Genomic DNA, 17,783 nt, shown 5'->3' with positions numbered 1-17,783 from the left:
ATTAAGCACAAGACAAGAAAATCTTGATGTAACTTACTGTAATATTTTTACGAGTACAAGTGGCTGACTGGTGTTTGACCCATGCTTTAGTACCGCCCTCCTTTGGTTAAAAGAGAGAAATACACCTACAACATCAGATATAGCTGGTTATGTAATTAAGCATGCTGCACTCTAAAGTACTTATAAATATGCAAACACAGTAATCGATTCAAGTTTGATAACAATTTATTTCTTATAAAAACTGCATTCAATTAAAATGGAGCAATGAAATATTTATATTTCCTCACATGGTAATGAAGCAAAACATTTTCAGGTGAGTTATTCACCAAAACCTTTTTTGCACGTTTGTTTTGCATATAACTTTTGCATATATCCTAAAAGCATCAAAATATGGCCTAAATGACAACACTACATTTCTTAAAGATATATGCCCTTTGTCTTTTGCCTCAATCATTCAAAAGTAACTATTAAGCTTCTACCAGGACCAACATCGTTTCGCTCTTGCTTGAATAATGACTTAAAGGTACTAAAGCAGTGGTAATTTAGATCAGAGAAATATTGCATAATTGCGATCAGTCTGCAGAGGTTTCTTGTCTCCTCCTGCTTCTCCTTCAGGTTTGGCGCATGCTTAGTAGTCGTCCCCCCGGCTCACTACCTCCTTGCAGGTGGGCCTGAGTAGGATGGTGTGCTCGTACTGCGCCGTGTAGCTGCCCTTGATGTCGCAGAGCGGAGGGTACGGGTCTATGATGCCAAGGTCACACAGATTCTTCAACGCCATCAGGTACTTGCTCTCACCCAGGCGGTCCAGCCAGCGGCGGCAGAATGCCAGAGTGCCAAAGTTCTCATTGATCACATTCAGCAGATGTTTAGCCCTTGGAAGTCTGCGGCGCAGTAACAACACAGAGTCATTAGAGAGACAAGCCGGAGACTGGCTATTGATGTAAACCAGACTATGCTCAGTCTATTTTGTTAGAAATATGGATTAGAAGACAGAATATGAAGAGCAAATTAACCAAAACACTTTCTCAATTTTGTTTATATTAACACAGCAGAACCAACCTGATTGGTACATGTCCAACATTGAAGTTTTTCATATAATGCGAGCACTCCATGTCATCGTGGACTGCACCTTTTCCTGTGCTGCCAAATGTCTCAATGGCGTACGCTTCACCTTCCTAGGAAGCAACAAAAAGAAAGGCAAAACACTTTATTTGGTAACATGTTGAACTAATATGAATGTCTATGTATCTATGCACTTTTATACAGGGCTGAGAGGGTATGATGTTGCAGAAAGGACAAAAGACCCCAGGGGACAGAGTCAATGTAATAAAAGCCTCAAGAAGCCAGAGGCTGACATATTCATGTGGAGTCTATTAAGAGCAGCAGTGTCCTGTGTGGCGCAGCGCCTCCTGCGAGTTGATTGACTCGGTTTCATTGGCGTTTTGTATCTCTATCAGCAGATAGCGTGGCTGTTGTCGGAGTCCCTGTGGTATTGGCTGATAACACTGCGACACCCTCTCTCAATGCACCGATAATCAGTCAAAGTGCCAGCGGCCCCGTGGCACGCCCAGCTGCCACTCTGATCACAAAGAGGGTAAGGGCTCTGTTACACCAACACACTTCAGCTAAAAATACAACACGCAAAGCTGCCACGTCAGCAGCAACCCCCTCCTGCAACCATCAGGTAAAATGCTTGACTCAGCGACTCGCCAATTAAAATGCTCAGTTCTCTCCGAATACTACTGCAGCTGTGCGAGTGTGAGGCAGGCGGTGATCGCCGTGTAGTCAGAGGAAATGTGAGATAGTGCAAAAGCATGTTTCTCCTTGATAGAGTTCGATAATGAACTCGAGATGCCCACGACTCTTGAGATGAAATGAGGGTTACGTGTTGCTACTCGATGCGGCTGGTAATTCCATTAAAGTTGTAATTAAAGTGCTGACTAGGGTGACTAAGAAGCTGTTAGAGCAGTGGGTTGGAACACTTCTCTTACATCCCCGCCGTCGTAACCCTAACCAGCCACATGTTCTTCCACTTACACTTCAGACTTAAAAAGGGTTTATTTATGTGCAAGGTCAAGCAGCTAATAAAGGTTTAATTTCACGCACTCCAGCAAAAAGGTTCTGCAGTGCTGTTTTCTGGTCACATCCACATGTGGCTCGGATGTAATCACGTTTTGAGTGGGTTGTATTCGCTGCTGCACAAACCTCCATCCTCGTGGCTTCTCCGCCTTTCACAATAGGGACCGTCTTCCCCGAGTGTATCCGGTACTGTCCGATAGAGTGGCCATTGAGATTCCTGATTGGCTTCACTAGAAAGAGAACAGCACCCAGAGGTTTAATAAATAGGAAGCAGCGCTGGACGTGTGCGCGATAAAAGATGACGAACGACCTTGCGTTACCTTGATATGTTTTCCCATCTATCTCCACCTCGTAAGACTCCATGACCTCCTGAATGGTCTCACCGACATCGCACAGGCGCACATCAATCCCTGCAAACTGACAGGGAGGTGTTTACTCTCGCATCAATACATGTCGTCATTACAATGCTCACACACAGTCAGTCTGGATAGTCAATGTGATGTGTCTTATTTATAGGCAGCGTGGAAACACTTAACAGTTTAGTACACAAACTCCCGAGACCCAAATGAGGAACCCTGCTAATACATTCACAAATGGTCATTCCTGAATACCTGAACATCAAGGATTAAAACATATGATAGTTTTAGGTATAGCCACTTTGTTAATGAACTCTTATCGAATGATGATTGTCTAGAATGATTAACATAATGCTTCATTCCTGAACTCTGAACCATGTAAATAGTCACATGATTTTTTACATTTCATGATTTATTACTGCCCTTCTCTTAATTAATTAATTAAGGGTCTCAATACACTTTGTAGTTTCTGGTTGCATAAGCTGTACATTTGATCTCCTTTTCATTTTCCATATGGTATACATTGCTTACTCCAATTTTTTACAACTATCCAATTCCTTTAAAGGAAATGTATGTGGGCTAGGGGATTGATTGATTTTTACACATTTATCATATTTTCAGTGTTTTTCATGCAATTTAATGCCTGTATTTATTCAGATAATCAATAAAAAAAAAAAAAAAACGGTAAATATACTGTACCTGATTTTTTTATTTATTATAACATTTTTACAGTCTTGTCTTGACCAAAAATACCTTGTTGTTTACAGTATGTATAAGATCATTCAAATTATATTATATTGAACTTACTCTGCATTTTTGTGTCACATCAAGTCAGATTCAGAAACGTAGTTGTTACTGTGAATCCAGCATTAGAGCCAAATGTACCCAAATACTCTATCATGGCATTATTTTATAGGTTTAACTGTTGGAATTGGAGAAGGATGAAGAGCTGTATCACCTTAATGCCGGTGTTAGTTGCGTCTCTCACAGCCTCCAGCAGCCTGTCAAACTTTGGATTAAAGATGACGGTGAAGGCACAGTCTATTATTCGACCTGAAAGACCAAAAACTTCAGTCAGTTCCAATGAGGTTATCACTCTGCAGGAAAATTCATCATGTCTTGATCTAAAAAAAAAAGTTAATTAACTTACAAGAACAGCACTTTCCAGGAAGAAATAATTATAATGTAATCATCATTTCACCGTTTCATAATAAATGCCAAGTGTGAAATGGCACAGCAGAACTCCTAAAGCACTTAAAAAGTTATTAGCGAGCGCTTGCCGTTGATGTGCGTCCCAAAGTCGATTTTGCAGACGTCGTCGTAGCGCAGCACCGTGGGGTCTCCTGCGTTGGGGGTGTAGTGGGCAGCACAGTGGTTGATGGAGCAGCCGGTGGGGAAGGCCAGACCTGCCTTTAGCCCGTTTTCTTTGATGAGCGTCCTGGAGCAGTTCTCCAGCTTCTCACTGCCAGACACAGAAATGGGGACAATGGAGGACAGAAACCATGAGACTGTTTTGAGGGCAGATAATGCATGCAGAAGAAAAGGATGAAGCCACATAATAAATTATGCTTGCTTTGATGCACTTTCTATTATATTTTATTTTATTTACTTGCACTACTATTTTATCTGTTTTATTGTGTTGCACTGTTGGAGGAGCCTGTGACCTAAGATTGTCATTGTCATAACTACACTGTAGCTATGCACACATGACAGCCTTGAAACATTTAAAACAGACCGGGACAAAGAAGTGCTGAAACCTGAATCAATTTCAAATCAAAGTTCATTTATGAAGCACTTTTCATACAGAAAGCATCAAGTGCTTCTAAATCCAAGCACATAAAAACACATATTAACCCCACTTCCAAGGTTATAAACAGACTTTGTGAGTGTTAAAACCACTTAATACCAACATAAGTCGATAAACACAGGGCTGAAAAAGCAATTATAAAATAAATAAATAAGAATAATTGGACTTAAAGCCAAATTAAAACGTCTCAACTGAGCCAAGGCAGGTATAAGCAGCCAACATTAAACTCCATTAAAAGGGGCTCAAGGTCAACGCTTTTGCACATATCTCACCAGATGTCAATCATGGTCATCCCTGGTTTGATCCAGCTATTAACATAGGAGCGGACCTGCCGATGCGCCTCGGCTGCCTCCCTGAAATCACTCCACATCTCCTCGTTGGCCATGTCCAGCGCCCGCTTCTCCTCACTGGTGGTCCGCCACGCTGCACTGCGCCTGGTGGGGGGTAGACAAGCACACCGCAGAGAGGAGGAACTCATTATTTTCTCATTATACAAATACGGGTAATGAGAATACGACACACGACAGGTGAAAGTCGTGTTGATACTTTGCAGATCTGACAAATGAGATAGCTCCAGAACAGCAGATTAAAGCACACACTGAACATTGCACCTAATTACGCTGTCCAAACATGAATGAGTGCAAAACAGAGAGACCTAAATAAACCTAAAACTAGGCATGTCACACAGTGGAAGACTACTGCTGAGTGTGAGGCACGATGTGGAGGTCACACACCCGTCTTTCGATGGTGGATATTCACACTCCTCTCCCTTTGGAAAGTCTCCGCTGGGAAACAGCTCACAAATAGGGATTGAGGGAGGGTCAGTCTGCCCCTTCACTGTAACCCAGATAGTGAGAAGGAGAAGCAGAGAGAGAAAAGAAAATACAAGTTATCCTCCAAATGTTCATGACTTCTGCGTTTGAACCGAGTGAGAGAATTCAGTGCAGCTCCTGCCTTATAGATCTAATCAAGTAAGGCACCCCTGAATAAAAGAAACCCATTTAATCATAAAGCGAGACAAATCTGTGGCAATATAAAAGCACTTGTGTCCTATAGTGGGTTATATGACACGTTACAGGGGCGACTTACTTCCAGTTTGCTCACTCCACACTGATTGTGATGTCATTAATTTCCTTCTGTCGGCCTGACATCTGTAAGGTCCTCTGTTGTTTTGTCCTACACCTGCCCTCTCTGTCCTACTTTATGTGTCTCATTTAAAAAGGTCAACCTGCTTTTATGCACCTGTTGTATTTACCTAATAGTTGAAAGTGATGTAGAAAAAAACACAGAAGAGCTTTTGTTGTTAGTGTTATTTGTGTATCTATAACATGAGATGTAAACTGCAGTTTCAATTCAAATCCTGAATGTAGCTAATGTGAATTTGGTTCAAGCAGTCCTTGCCAATAAGCAACTGTAGCGAGAGATGCATTTGGTGCACTGAGAAGTAAACGGCTTACATCCTTTCTTCTTTTTCTTCTTCTTCTTCTTTTTTCCAGCTGAGTTCTCTCCTTCTTCCCCATCTGTTGAACGCATCATTAGTTTCACTACAGTTTTGAAACGTGATACATATCGACAGGAGCTTAGGCACAATCCCCAGTGTGCTACTGAAAATCAGATATCACATTGCAGTTGAGTTTCACTGAGCACGATCAGGGTCTTAAAGTTCAACACAATCTCCGCTGCAGATGATGAGGAAGATGATGGTGAGGAGGAGTTACCTTCTTCTCCATCCTCCTCCCTCTCTTTGTCCTCCAGCGACTGCTGCTCCATGTGTTTTGTCACATCCCCAACACTTCCAGCTTCTCCATCGCCCTCAGCTTCATTTGTCCCTGCTGCAAAGTCACACACATGTGCAGGTCAACACACACGTGAAGACCATCGGCAATCATGCACATGCATTAAGATACACAGGCACACACACATACACAAACACACACACACAAACACACACACACATTGAGTAAGTAAATAATTTGTGCTTCAGAGTGATTTCAAAAAAGTGCATCCACAACTTGGCAGAGTCTGTGCATAATTTACTTCTTTACCCTGAGAGTCAATATCCTCAAGGGCATGTGTACCTTGCAGCATTATGACATTTAGCCCTTCAGAGACAGAGCTCTGTGGACAGCACTTGACTTATGGCAGGCTTAACAAACTTAGGTTCTCTCAGATTCTTCTTTTCATATCATGAGGCAGTAAAGCTGCGATTATCATCACGCTTTATTTGCATTTGAGTGGCTGTCATCTTTTTGCACTAAAACTGTGGATATTACATAATTTCATGCAGTTTAGGGGGATTTATAGGATGGAACATATTTAATCTGGAGTAAAATTACATTTTATTCCACCCATATCTTCAAATGACAGCTTTCACTCAGCTTTGATGGTAATTTCATATTTTCCAGAGACTGTCCCGTGTCTAGTTGAGTTGGGACAGCTGGACAGGAGTCCCATCTGACAGGTTGGAAAGTCTCCTGTCCCGCATATTTGATATACTATACTCTTTATCGAGTGGCACTAGAGGAGACAATTTCTGCGCTATTTTCTCAAAGCATCTTCCAATCGCAAAGTGATGCCTCTCACCTGGTGCTGGGGTCTTATTCCTCTTCTTCTTTCTTCTCCTCTTCTTCACGGATTCTGACGCGTCTGCATCTTTTCTCTGCTCGTTCAGGTCGTCCCCATTGAGAAGTTGAGGCTCCACTTCACGCTGGAGCTGTAGCTCCGCCATGATCAGCGACTGAGAGGTGAAGTGACTCATAAACTGCTGAGAGCCTCCAGTGGTCAAAGCAGAAAAGTGTGCAGGAGGAAGCTGAGCCAATAATGAGCCATTAGACAATCTCCGCGCCACAACTTGACCCAAGACGATCCTGCTCTGTCACGAAGAGCAAAAACGTTAATTTATCATCAGATTTTTTTTCTTCTTCTTCTTCCTGCAGGGGGAAATTACATTTTGGGACAGCAACACAATGTGCTCTGTGGAGGGTGAAATGCTTAGTTATGGGGCCATCATGATAAATGGCATGTAAAAGCTGCACTGCCAGAATCATCACTTTGTCTCGCGCTGAGTTTCAGGTTACTGTGCACCTGCAGCTCCTCGACTTGTGTGTCACTTCTCCGTGTGTCCTCAATGGAAAACAGCTTATTTTACTTGTCAATAATGTTTTTGGTTTTTGTTTTGTCACAGATGAACTTTCTGTTTGATGCCCGCGGAGTCGATTAATGGTGCGTATCGCGAGTATTTGGAGAGGCGTATAACTGTGTAACCAAGCAACAAGCCCAGCACAAAGAGTGGACTGAGGCACATTGACAGCAGTGGAGGTGGATTTTAAAGCACTACACTTATGGATTTTTGTGTGCCTATTCTGCGTTTGACGATCATTTTAAGGACATTTAAGTGGATTTAAAAAAGAAAGAAAGAATGACTTATTCTGTTGGGCTGACAGAATTCAGATGTGGCCCTTTGTACTTCTTTGACCAGGTGAGGAAATTATTAATTTAGCTGACTACAGTTTATAAGAATCAGCAAGAAATTAACCTTGCAACTGATCTCTCCGCAGCCAACAAAACAAAACCGAATTAAAGGGGCACGAAGCAACATTTTGCATTTTAATTTGGCACGTGAAGAAGCAAGGTAATCAAAGTCTCTTATTGCTATGCACAGTCTTTTAACCTTCTTCTTGTGCGATGAAATAATTTGTCTCATTTTCCCTCAGTCATCCAGATGACAACACAGAAGGTAAAAGTGGTGAGCTCACTCAGAGGCTGTCAGGTGAAACATGTAGAGATGGTGAACCTGATACCTCTGTCGGTGCTGCACTCAACATAAAGGACCAGGATCCCATGGACGCATACCAGCGAGCAGCCCCTCTGATATTAAATGACCTGGCTCGCCTACTTTCACGACATAAGTGGACTGAGGAGGGCCGGATTCCTCACGGGATTGTAAATATTCTGAACTGCTCCTGGAAGGATCTGACTGCGGGGTCGGTGCACTTTAAAAGTCCGGAGCAGGCCGCCGAAATACGGAAGTCCAAAGGTTCCGGGAAACTGGATGAATCTCGATCCAGTCAAGTGTCCGCCGAAGACAAGACGGAGGCAGGAGGGAGAAACTCATGTGTTGTGGAAAATGGTGGTCCCTCTGTGAGAAAACCACAACTCAGCTCAAATCCACGCATGAAAAAGCGTAAACACAGTTCAAATAGAGGTAAACATATTTCTGGGTCCCTTCTATGGAAGCCCACCTCTGCCTGGAAAAAAAAACCTGTGGAAAAGTGAAATACCTAAAGAAACTCACTGTAAAAAGTATGGCGAGATACAGTACATCTCTACCACACTTAAAATAGCTAACAATAGATTGTTAACTCACTATAGAATATATGCTGCCTGTGTAATTAAAAAAGCATATTAACTTTGACATATTTAATATTTGTTTGAATAGTTTCTGTCCTGTGCATGAAAAGGGCTTAGCATGCACAGTAATTCATCTTTAATAATGGTTAATAGATCATTTATTTAAGCCTTCATGATAAACCAGGTAAAAAAAACCTCCCTCCTAATCTGCTACGTAATTTGACATTTCTGAAAAATGGCTGCACAGCACCTGGACCAAAATCTACGCATTTGCATATGAATAACTAGTATAATTGGGCTATTAGAATCAAGAATACATTGATTAAGGTAATATGTCATGTTAGTTCTGCAGGCATACATATTTGAAAGTAATTAATGATGGCTCTTCTCTTCTTCCACTACATTTAGCTGTAAGTGTCAATAAACAGTTTGACAAAGCAAGTAGGCTCTAAAAGGATATTCATATGCAACCTGGCAACCCAAGAGTATGTTTTACAAATGGCCTTTAATCTTTAATAAATGATTTATTAACACTCTGTTGTGCCTTTAGTTAAGCCCAAACAGTTTATAAAATATGCATTATTAGAAAATGCTAGTGTTGCAAAGGAACAATTGTGTAAAACTGAGAAAAGACAGAACAGACATAACTATATTTGGGGCCAGGGGCGGACTGGCCATCGGGAATACCGGGAATTTCCCCGGTGGGCCGGTGCTGTGTAAGTGTTCCGGCCACTCCCTTTTTTTTTTTGCTTACCTAAATCCTACCGGCCCACATTTGTAAGTGTTCCGGCCACTCCCTTTTTTTTTTTGCTTACCTAAATCCTACCGGCCCACATTTGTAAGTGTTCCGGCCCAGCCCAGCCCAGTGGGGTGTGGCCAGGGTTGGGTTGTAACGGAATACATGTAACGGCGTTACGTAATCAGAATACAAAAATCAAGTAACTGTATTCAGCTCGTGTTACATTTGAAAAACGAGTAATCTGATTACAGTTACTTTCGTAAACCTGAAGTGAATACATTTTGGATTACTTATTGGAATTATTGGTGGAAAGATTTCCTCACAACATGTAATATTCATTACTAAAGGTACAGCCTTGTCTGGTTTCTTGCTCAAGGGCACCATGGCAGGAGGTGAACTGGGACCTCTCCAAGTAGAAGTCCACACTCCAAATAGGTCTGGTCGGGGACTTGAACCGACGACCCTACGGCTCACAGTCCAAGCCCCTACTGACTGCCATAGATTTAGTCCCTAATTTTGCTCTCAAAATGGACCAGATTGATGCATTTAACTTCGACATTTAAAAAAAAATCTTCCCGGGGGAGCTTGCCCCCGGACCCCCCTAGAGGAGGTGAGGTCCATCACCTGCCCACACCCCCTGTTAAATTGTCTCACCCACATTGAGGATGCTTCGTACGTCGCCCATGTTTTATGCCATGTGTCAAGTCAGGCAAATTGGGTCAAAATGTTATTGCATCAATGATCTGTTAACATTAAAATCACTAAATATATGCCGTAACTATTTTTGCTCTAGGCAACTCAAGGGCTCAGGTAATGTGATTACTATATGAATAATTGTCCAAAATAACATTAAAGGCATAGGGTTTTTTGTTAAGTAACATACTTTCGTCGCCGGCCGGCTGATACATGCCGCGCATTAAGTGGGCCTGTCTGTCAATTAATCCCCGGGCCACTTTTTCCCCCCAGTCCGCCCCTGTTTGGGGCTCTAATGTAAAGAGACAATAACAGTGAGGGTGAAAACCCAAGTAATATCTCATGACCTTTAAAGTCTGAATGTGAGGACAGCTTCAGTTGCAAGCTTGTGGAAGTGAGGGGATTAGTTTAACAGATAGGACAAGGTAGCTGGGTAAAGATGTACTGCTGTCTGTTAATCAGTTACAGAGCTATTGAGTTACAGTATTGAGTTCCTTAGCGCCACTGTTAGGGACTGAAGTATCACCAGTTTGTCTTCACAGATTCAATGAAAAGGTGAATCAGACCTCAGCTGATAAACTGACTAAGATCTGTTTTTCCTCCGCAGCTCTCAGCTCCAGTACTGTCAGTTTCTCCATCTCATCCAACAGCTGCAGTAATCCAGGTGAGACATTGTGTTCATGAAGGCCGCTGTGTCTTTGGTCGTCTCTCTGCTGCCTCAGCTGGATGTGATTTGTGTCCAGGTTGGATCATCCAGTCGAAGCCGCCCTCCTGTGATGAGGCTCAGCAGATCCGTCTCTGTCAGTGGGTGGTGGAGCGACTCCAGGCCGCAAGAAGTCTCCAGTGGGTTGTTAACCTTTACTAATGCATAGTACACGTGTGCAAATGTGTGTCAAATGAGGGGTTACATATTCCATAATGTGATCTGATAATCAGATGTTTCCAGGGACAGCAATGTCAGTCAATCCGTCAGTCCAGACTGCAATATCTCAATTACTATTCAATGCACTTACACTGAGAGATATGATTCAACAACTCTGGTGATCATCTGACTTTTTATCTCACCTGCTGTTCAAAGTTTTTCATTAATCTAGTCACATGTCTTTACATTTATTAAATGGATTGGAACACACTTTTGCAGAGATGTTCTTGATTCCCAGATATGACCTTGCTAATTTCAACAACATGCAGAGAACTATTACACATGCATGTCCCACTGAGGCTGGATTGTAATAACTTTGGTGTTTCCATGACTTATCTTGTGGCGCCCATAACGTTGAAATTGAATTTACTTCACAACCTTCAGACTAAAATCGCACATCCCACTCAGCTATTCTTTGCATTCAGTGCTAATGAGTGAATTTTAAAATGCCTTCTATCACGCTAACATAATTAACATGATGAACATTATACCTCTTACGTTAGCGTTTGTCTAAAAGTATGGCTAGAATATTCTAGCTTGGGCTGCTGTTTTGGTTTTTAATGATCTGTTGAGTTAATCCTTAATTTTTGGGAGCAATCCTTACTGTATTTGAAATGAAGTCATTATTTTTGCGATGTGCTACATGAGAGACCACTTCTCAAACATTAAAATATCACCTCTTTTCATAGAAAACTCCACACTGAGCAGGACCTGAACAAGCCCCTCATTCTCTGTCATTATGGTGATGCTAAGGTCAAACTGAAGGACAGGAGGGCGAGGAGAAAGGTGCAGCCTGCTGCTCTTGTCAACGGGATGCCGCAGGTACCAGAGATGAAACCCATGGATCCATCACGGCAGAAACTACACTACAGGATCAACGACGGCTCCTCCTTCATATAGTATCCTTCTCTCGTCATGTTTATTCATAAGTTCCAGTAGTCGTACAAGAAAGGCATTGTGCAGCATATGGATAATGTGTCACTGCAGATTACCTTTTGACCCTTGACCTTGGGCTCACAGCTACCCGTCTGGTTGTATCGCCGTATGCCAGAGTCGCTCAGGTTTGCCGTGTGGAGGCTTCTATACCAACGTGTTCAATGACAGCGAGTGTCCCGTTATTCTGGCGACTATCACAGCGTTCGGGAACGGGGCTGCGACAAACCCTCTAACGTGAGTTTGGTGCTGATATGTCAGACAGTCTGAGCAAATAAAACGGGTGCTCTGCTGAGAGTAAGTCAATAAAATGTCAGGATAATATCCTCTCTGGCTTTTCTTAGAGAGCTTCCGTCATTTGAAAAAATGATCAGGTATCGTATGAATTTAGGATATGTAGCACCCATTGTTTATTATTGATGTTCTCATCTCGCTCCCCCAAAGAAAGCAACAAATGGCTTTTCTCCTAAATGCTGAAAGTCTTTAAACAGCCTTTCTATAACCATGTATGTGTTACGACTTTAACAATGTGTACACTTGTTCTCCAGCTCTGTCATTACCGCAGTGTGGGACCAGGATGGTGGATTCATATGTGACCAGCATGGGAAGATCACTAAGGAGTGGAGCTGTCAGAAAGAGCGCACACTGAAGGAGAAGATTGATATTCAGGTGCAGCCAGTGTACAAGAGTGACACAACCTCTGACATGTTTAATAGTATAATAGATTATGTTCTTTGTGCAATGAACAAACAGCTACATGTTGTACAAAAACCAGGCCAAAGTTTATCTGCTGACAGGATATATGGTCAGTGACAAGAAAGAACCTGACGTGTGAGACAATTGTAAGAAGTGCATTTGAGAAACTGTAAACAAACAGGGCATGAGAGGTATGACCTACTGATGACTGAACACAAACGTTCTCCGACAGGGGATAGGGGTTTTATAACAGTGTGCTTATTAGATAACCGTGAAATAATTATCACTTTTTATGAGGGAAAACTTAAAATCAGTTTTTTTGTCTCCTTCAGTTGTCAGATGTAATTTCTGTGAGGCTGCTCAGTGGTACCTCTGCCATGCTCCGCTTCAGGTGCAACAACGAAAGTGTTCAACTTCCTCTTTCTGTCCTGTCCAACCTTAACAAATCACGAGAAACGGTAAGATTAATGTTTAACAGATATTGGATTTATGATTAAACTCCTATCTGTAACGACATGTATTAACAGACATGTTTGCAGACTGAAGAAAAGATGACTGCCGACTCTGCTCAAGACCTGTTGCTGTTGAGGAAGACAGCAAACCCTGTTGTGGTCCTAGAGAGCAAGAGGAACCTGACGTTAACACCTGTAAGACACTTTCTATCCCCTGCAGACACTTTCCATTACATAACTTTATAGACTCAAGTGTTGCAACAATACCGAGGATCTATTTTGAGAAACCTTCACTGGGTCACTTTGTATAAAACAGCTGGCTAAATGCCTTTTGTTGTTCTATATATCCTAACCCACCATGCGAGTAATGATGTATGGCAGGTGTGCTCCCTGGAGGTGCTCCAGATGGTTGGAGAGGTGGAGGGGCTGGAGCAGCCGTCAGCACAGTGGAGAAGAGGAGGGCATGTTGGCAGGGAGCTGAAGAGGCTTCAGCAGAGAGTACGAAACACCCTGGACGGCTGGCTGGATTATTACCGTGTGGCCATAGGTTCGTACATTTATAGCTTTTATGAGAACAACATTGTGTTCTTACGCGAGTTATAAAACTATGCAGTGCAAAAAAAGTCTCTTTGAGCCAATCTGATCCAATGTAAAGTTGTTTAGGAGTGATTCAGTGAAGACAAAAGTTACAGTATCATCTCATCCTGCAAACTCAACATTATTGAATAGTTCCATCAGGATCCTGTTCACGGTCACTTGTGTCACTCAGTGTCTGTGTGCATTTCTGAGTGACCTCTTCCTCTCCTTCAGGTATCAAGTGTCCTGACATGAAACGGATGCCAGATGCCCCACTGAGGACCAGGCTGAGGAGGGAGGTGCAGTCAGCGGCTCTGCCCTCTCTGAACCCACCTGAGCGGGCAGATGCTAGAGCAGTGCGGCCAGAGGAGGACAGGAAAGAGTTACAGGAGAAACAAAGACATCTGTCCGCACCGGCAGAAAGACCTCCTCTAGACGGCTACGTCAAGCTGCCCAGGTGCACATTTAACACGAGAGTATAGGACCAGAATGTTTGCCATTGGGACCACACTAACACTTTTAATTGTAAATGTACTTTATTTTACCGTTTCAAGCTGGAGCCATACTTGGTAGTTAAATGCTAATCTATGGCTATGTTCACACTGCAGGCAAAAGTGACTCACAACAGATTTCTTTATTGGGCTAATGTGGCCTAGCTCAGTTTTGAACAGCACAAATCACGTGATAGTTTTGTTCTCAAAGTCTGATTTGTGCCACTTTTATATGCGATCCTAATAATGTGAAGGCGTTATTTTTTCGCAATGTTCTAGTTAACATCTGCTCCAAGATGGTCTGGCTTCCACTGCATAGCAACATATACATGAAACCAAATTCAGAACCTACCTACAGTACCTAGTTATTGATTTGGTTGTAGTTACACAAACACACTGTTCATTGATCAATCTCAAGTGCTTGAGCTCTGCACAGATGGTCCTGCATTATCTATACATAATATAAGGAAGAGTGTGGTGCAGTGGGTTGTAAGTTGGTGTTCGGATCAGATTCAAACCCCACTGCAGTCAGCATGTCGTTGTGTCCCTGGGCAAGACACTTCATCCCAAATTGCTCCTGTGGGGATTGCCCACAGTATTGAGTATGTAAGTCGCTTCGGATAAAAGCGTCTAACAAGTGACATGTAATGTAATATAATGAAATATAACATTTCACTGTTTTGATCTGCATGTTTTTAGGACACGGAAAAAGCAAACAAACGAAGAACCCCGTCTTGTGACACAGATAGGACCCCTTCAAATTCATGGCAACATCCAAATTGAGTAAGACCACATAAAAACCTTCATTCAAATTGACATAAACTGCAGTTTATAAGAGCAAGAGTTTATTTACAATGACAGCTTCACTCCCACTCTGCCAGGTCAGTATTTATTCCAAACAGTGCAGATTTCCAGCCCTCCGCTGTTGCCCCACCATCGTTCATCCCCTCCACCCCCCTCACTGTGTGCCCCGCTCTGCTGAGAGCCGCCCTGCTCGGGGAGGGGGGGCGCAGGCGGTGCTGCTGCAGCGCTGCACTGATGCCAGTGCTGACGGACCCGGAGTACGATGCCTTCGTCATGGGCCAGCCTCCGCACAGTCAACAGATCCTGGTGGTGTGTGTGACTCCTCCACCTCAACACGTCAACACACAAGCAGCGCCGGGCCAGGAGGTGCTGCAGCTGCTGTACAGGAAGAGGAACAAGCACAGAACCATGCCCTGTTCTCAGGTGGGCTGTCTCACATGCAGGGGGTGCAGCAAATAACAACAACACAAGAAGCAGCAATTTCACCCTATTTTGCGAACCCAACATCATTGCAGTCTCCAATTTGCAGCATGTGCATCACTTTTACTTTGTTGTAATCCAGTACTACAGCAAGTACACTAAATGTGAAATATACATTGCTTTGCACATACTAAAAACAGAGGATCAGAGAAAGACATACTACAGTCAGAAGTTTATTGAAAAGTATGTATTTCAGCAAACTCAGTAACAGGTTTTTGTTTGAAATCTAGTGCCAGATGGATTCATTTCGCCTGGTGAGGTATGAGATGTCAACAGGGAAGCCCAGCTGTGTTGCGGGGAGCATCCTGCTGCAGCAGCGGCATAACGCAGCTCCAGGGATGGTCCTGGTCAGTAAAACCACTGCAGGCTCAGCTCAGTGCAGGGTTTCAATGTTTCCTCTGGGTGGCAGCAGCAGTGCTTGCCTGAAGCTGAAGAGGGGAAAGTATGAGGGGGATGTGGTGAGGAGGAATGTTGTAAGCTACTGTCCTTACCAAGAAAACCAGACAGTTATTAAAGGAGCAGTGAAGGATGGCGCTTCTTAATTACAAAAATGTTGGTTAATTTTTAGCCTAAAGTCATGACAGCTGCTCCAGTGAGTTTTGCTCTAAGATTAAATTCCTCTCTACAGTCCATAAATCAAACAGAAAACCTAAGTCTTACTCACATTGAACACACACTCTAGGACCCTCAGTTATGAAAAGTACACATTTCCACATTACTGATATGACGAACATTTGGAAAAGAGAGAATCAGCATTGTGATGCAAACCACTTCTTCTCCATACTCTAAATATACAGTGTAGACTAATGCTTTTTAAATCCCACAATGAAAAACTGCAGTGTTCATAGTTTAGTTTTTCCGTTTCCACACTTCTAATGTGATGTTGCTTGTTCATGTGATAGATGTACATCAGAGGGAAGCTGCTGTTCGTGGGCTTCATATTCAGTGGTCACAACTTCACAGTCAGGGACCTTCACAAGCAAATCTCCAGAACAAGGAGAGACTACAGATTAGGTGTGAGCCTCCCTACAGACTACAAGTTCAGGTATTACTGCAACACGCCCCGTGTGAATCTGATCTACTGTATCAAACTCAATCGTTACTGTAATGTAGTGAAACAGTGTGAATGTAAAGTGTTACATTTCAATATTACGGGAATATATGTACAGGGATTATTATGACATTCAAAGCAACGGTTCAATATTTAACGAAAATGCATTTTATACATGCAGAAATTAAGTTTACTGCTTCAATTGTTTTCATAATTTGTAAACAATATATATTCATATAATTTACTTACATGTTTTGTTAGTAAATAATATAATACAAATAGAAACACTTAAGTGAAGAATTTAAGTATCTCAAAATGGTGGCTCAAAAGTACTTAGTTACTTTCATAGTTTTCTGTCCTTTCCTTGCAGCAATACAGTTGATACCCCTTCAGCCGCAGATGCACACGACTCCCAAAATTCCACACCAAAAACAGCAGATAACAAAACACTGACTCCTTCAGTGGAAAGAAACCAGAAGGCCAATGAGAAGTAAGTGACTGAGATTCCTGCAACAAGATATACATTTTATTTAATGTTGCTGTGTTCTTATGAATAGTGATGGTCCATACTGTTATTTAACGCATGGTAAAAAGTAATAACGTGTTAAATCAATGTCTTCTTTCTAAGCAGGAAAAACAACAAAGTTCCTGAAGTATCAAACCGGCAACATAGAGACTTTTGTATCAAAGCAAAGAAGACTCCAGCACTCCCTCGTGTTCTTATCACACACTGAACATGATCTGTGACGGGATTACATCTGTATCAGTCCACTTTAAGTTATTAAAACACTATTATAGGACACTACTAATGTACTATTAAACTGCAGCCTCATTTGCTTACTATGCAGTAGAGTAGTCTAATAACTTGCTCCTGAAATGTGACATTTTTAAATGTATTTTGGTACCGAGAAGTAGGCCAACACAGGTATCAAGGATCAGGATTTATCATCCAGATAAGCATTGCTTGATTTATTATTTCAATTGGGGTTTAATTGTAATCAAATATCAATGAGAAACATCTGCATTCACTGCAATATTTTACGAGCAGATTTAATAAAAAGAAAACGCCAAACTACTCAGTACTGTATTTCCTTTTTTATAAATCTAATATCTTTTGACATTTATTAATCTAATGTTCTTTGGCAAGATGTCCTTATATCACTTCCTTCCTCTTAGCCAGAGCTGTTCCTGTAAAAATGACTGATTTATGATCCTGGTGACAGACTGACAGCATGGTGAAAGCACCACCTATACAATGATGTATTTTGAGTTTTACTTCCCCAATTTGATCAAATATAGCTTAGAAAGCATTAGCTGGCTCCCACTCATATGTCTCTTGTGTCATAGTCACACT

The 17,783-nt window shown here is 42.2% G+C and overlaps 2 protein-coding genes across 7 annotated transcripts; one reads left to right on the top strand and one right to left on the bottom strand.

Moving 5' to 3' along the window:
• Window positions 1–234: 234 nt before the first annotated feature.
• LOC117447627 (methionine aminopeptidase 2-like) lies at window positions 235–7,010 on the bottom strand. The gene is made up of 11 exons (XM_034084408.2): window positions 6,826–7,010; window positions 5,961–6,074; window positions 5,700–5,762; window positions 4,977–5,079; window positions 4,515–4,676; window positions 3,716–3,897; window positions 3,394–3,488; window positions 2,400–2,496; window positions 2,206–2,309; window positions 1,060–1,175; window positions 235–881 (listed from the first exon to the last, which is right to left on the bottom strand). The coding sequence occupies exons 1-11, from the start codon at window positions 6,998–7,000 to the stop codon at window positions 629–631; spliced, it is 1,464 nt and encodes a 487-aa protein (XP_033940299.1). The 5' UTR covers window positions 7,001–7,010; the 3' UTR covers window positions 235–628.
• A 619-nt stretch (window positions 7,011–7,629) lies between these two features.
• Window positions 7,630–17,492, top strand: LOC117447622 (uncharacterized protein C3orf20-like). 6 transcript variants are annotated; one of them, XM_034084397.2, is made up of 18 exons: window positions 7,630–7,720; window positions 7,800–7,873; window positions 7,956–8,446; window positions 10,632–10,688; window positions 10,768–10,867; window positions 11,636–11,845; window positions 11,967–12,116; window positions 12,428–12,548; window positions 12,908–13,033; window positions 13,115–13,222; window positions 13,409–13,574; window positions 13,838–14,060; window positions 14,794–14,877; window positions 14,976–15,321; window positions 15,609–15,725; window positions 16,281–16,423; window positions 16,800–16,919; window positions 17,058–17,492. In XM_034084397.2, the coding sequence occupies exons 1-18, from the start codon at window positions 7,661–7,663 to the stop codon at window positions 17,161–17,163; spliced, it is 2,802 nt and encodes a 933-aa protein (XP_033940288.1). In that variant the 5' UTR covers window positions 7,630–7,660; the 3' UTR covers window positions 17,164–17,492. The 6 variants fall into 6 exon arrangements, with proteins under 6 accessions (XP_033940288.1, XP_033940290.1, XP_033940289.1 ...); XM_034084399.2 differs by having other exon boundaries at window positions 13,103–13,222; window positions 13,433–13,574; XM_034084398.2 differs by having other exon boundaries at window positions 13,103–13,222; window positions 13,424–13,574.
• The last annotated feature ends 291 nt before the right edge of the window (window positions 17,493–17,783 follow it).

This window comes from Pseudochaenichthys georgianus, chromosome 6 (assembly GCF_902827115.2).
Source record: "Pseudochaenichthys georgianus chromosome 6, fPseGeo1.2, whole genome shotgun sequence".
Taxonomy (NCBI): Eukaryota; Metazoa; Chordata; class Actinopteri; order Perciformes; family Channichthyidae; genus Pseudochaenichthys; species Pseudochaenichthys georgianus.
This window is presented reverse-complemented; position numbering and strand designations above follow the sequence as displayed.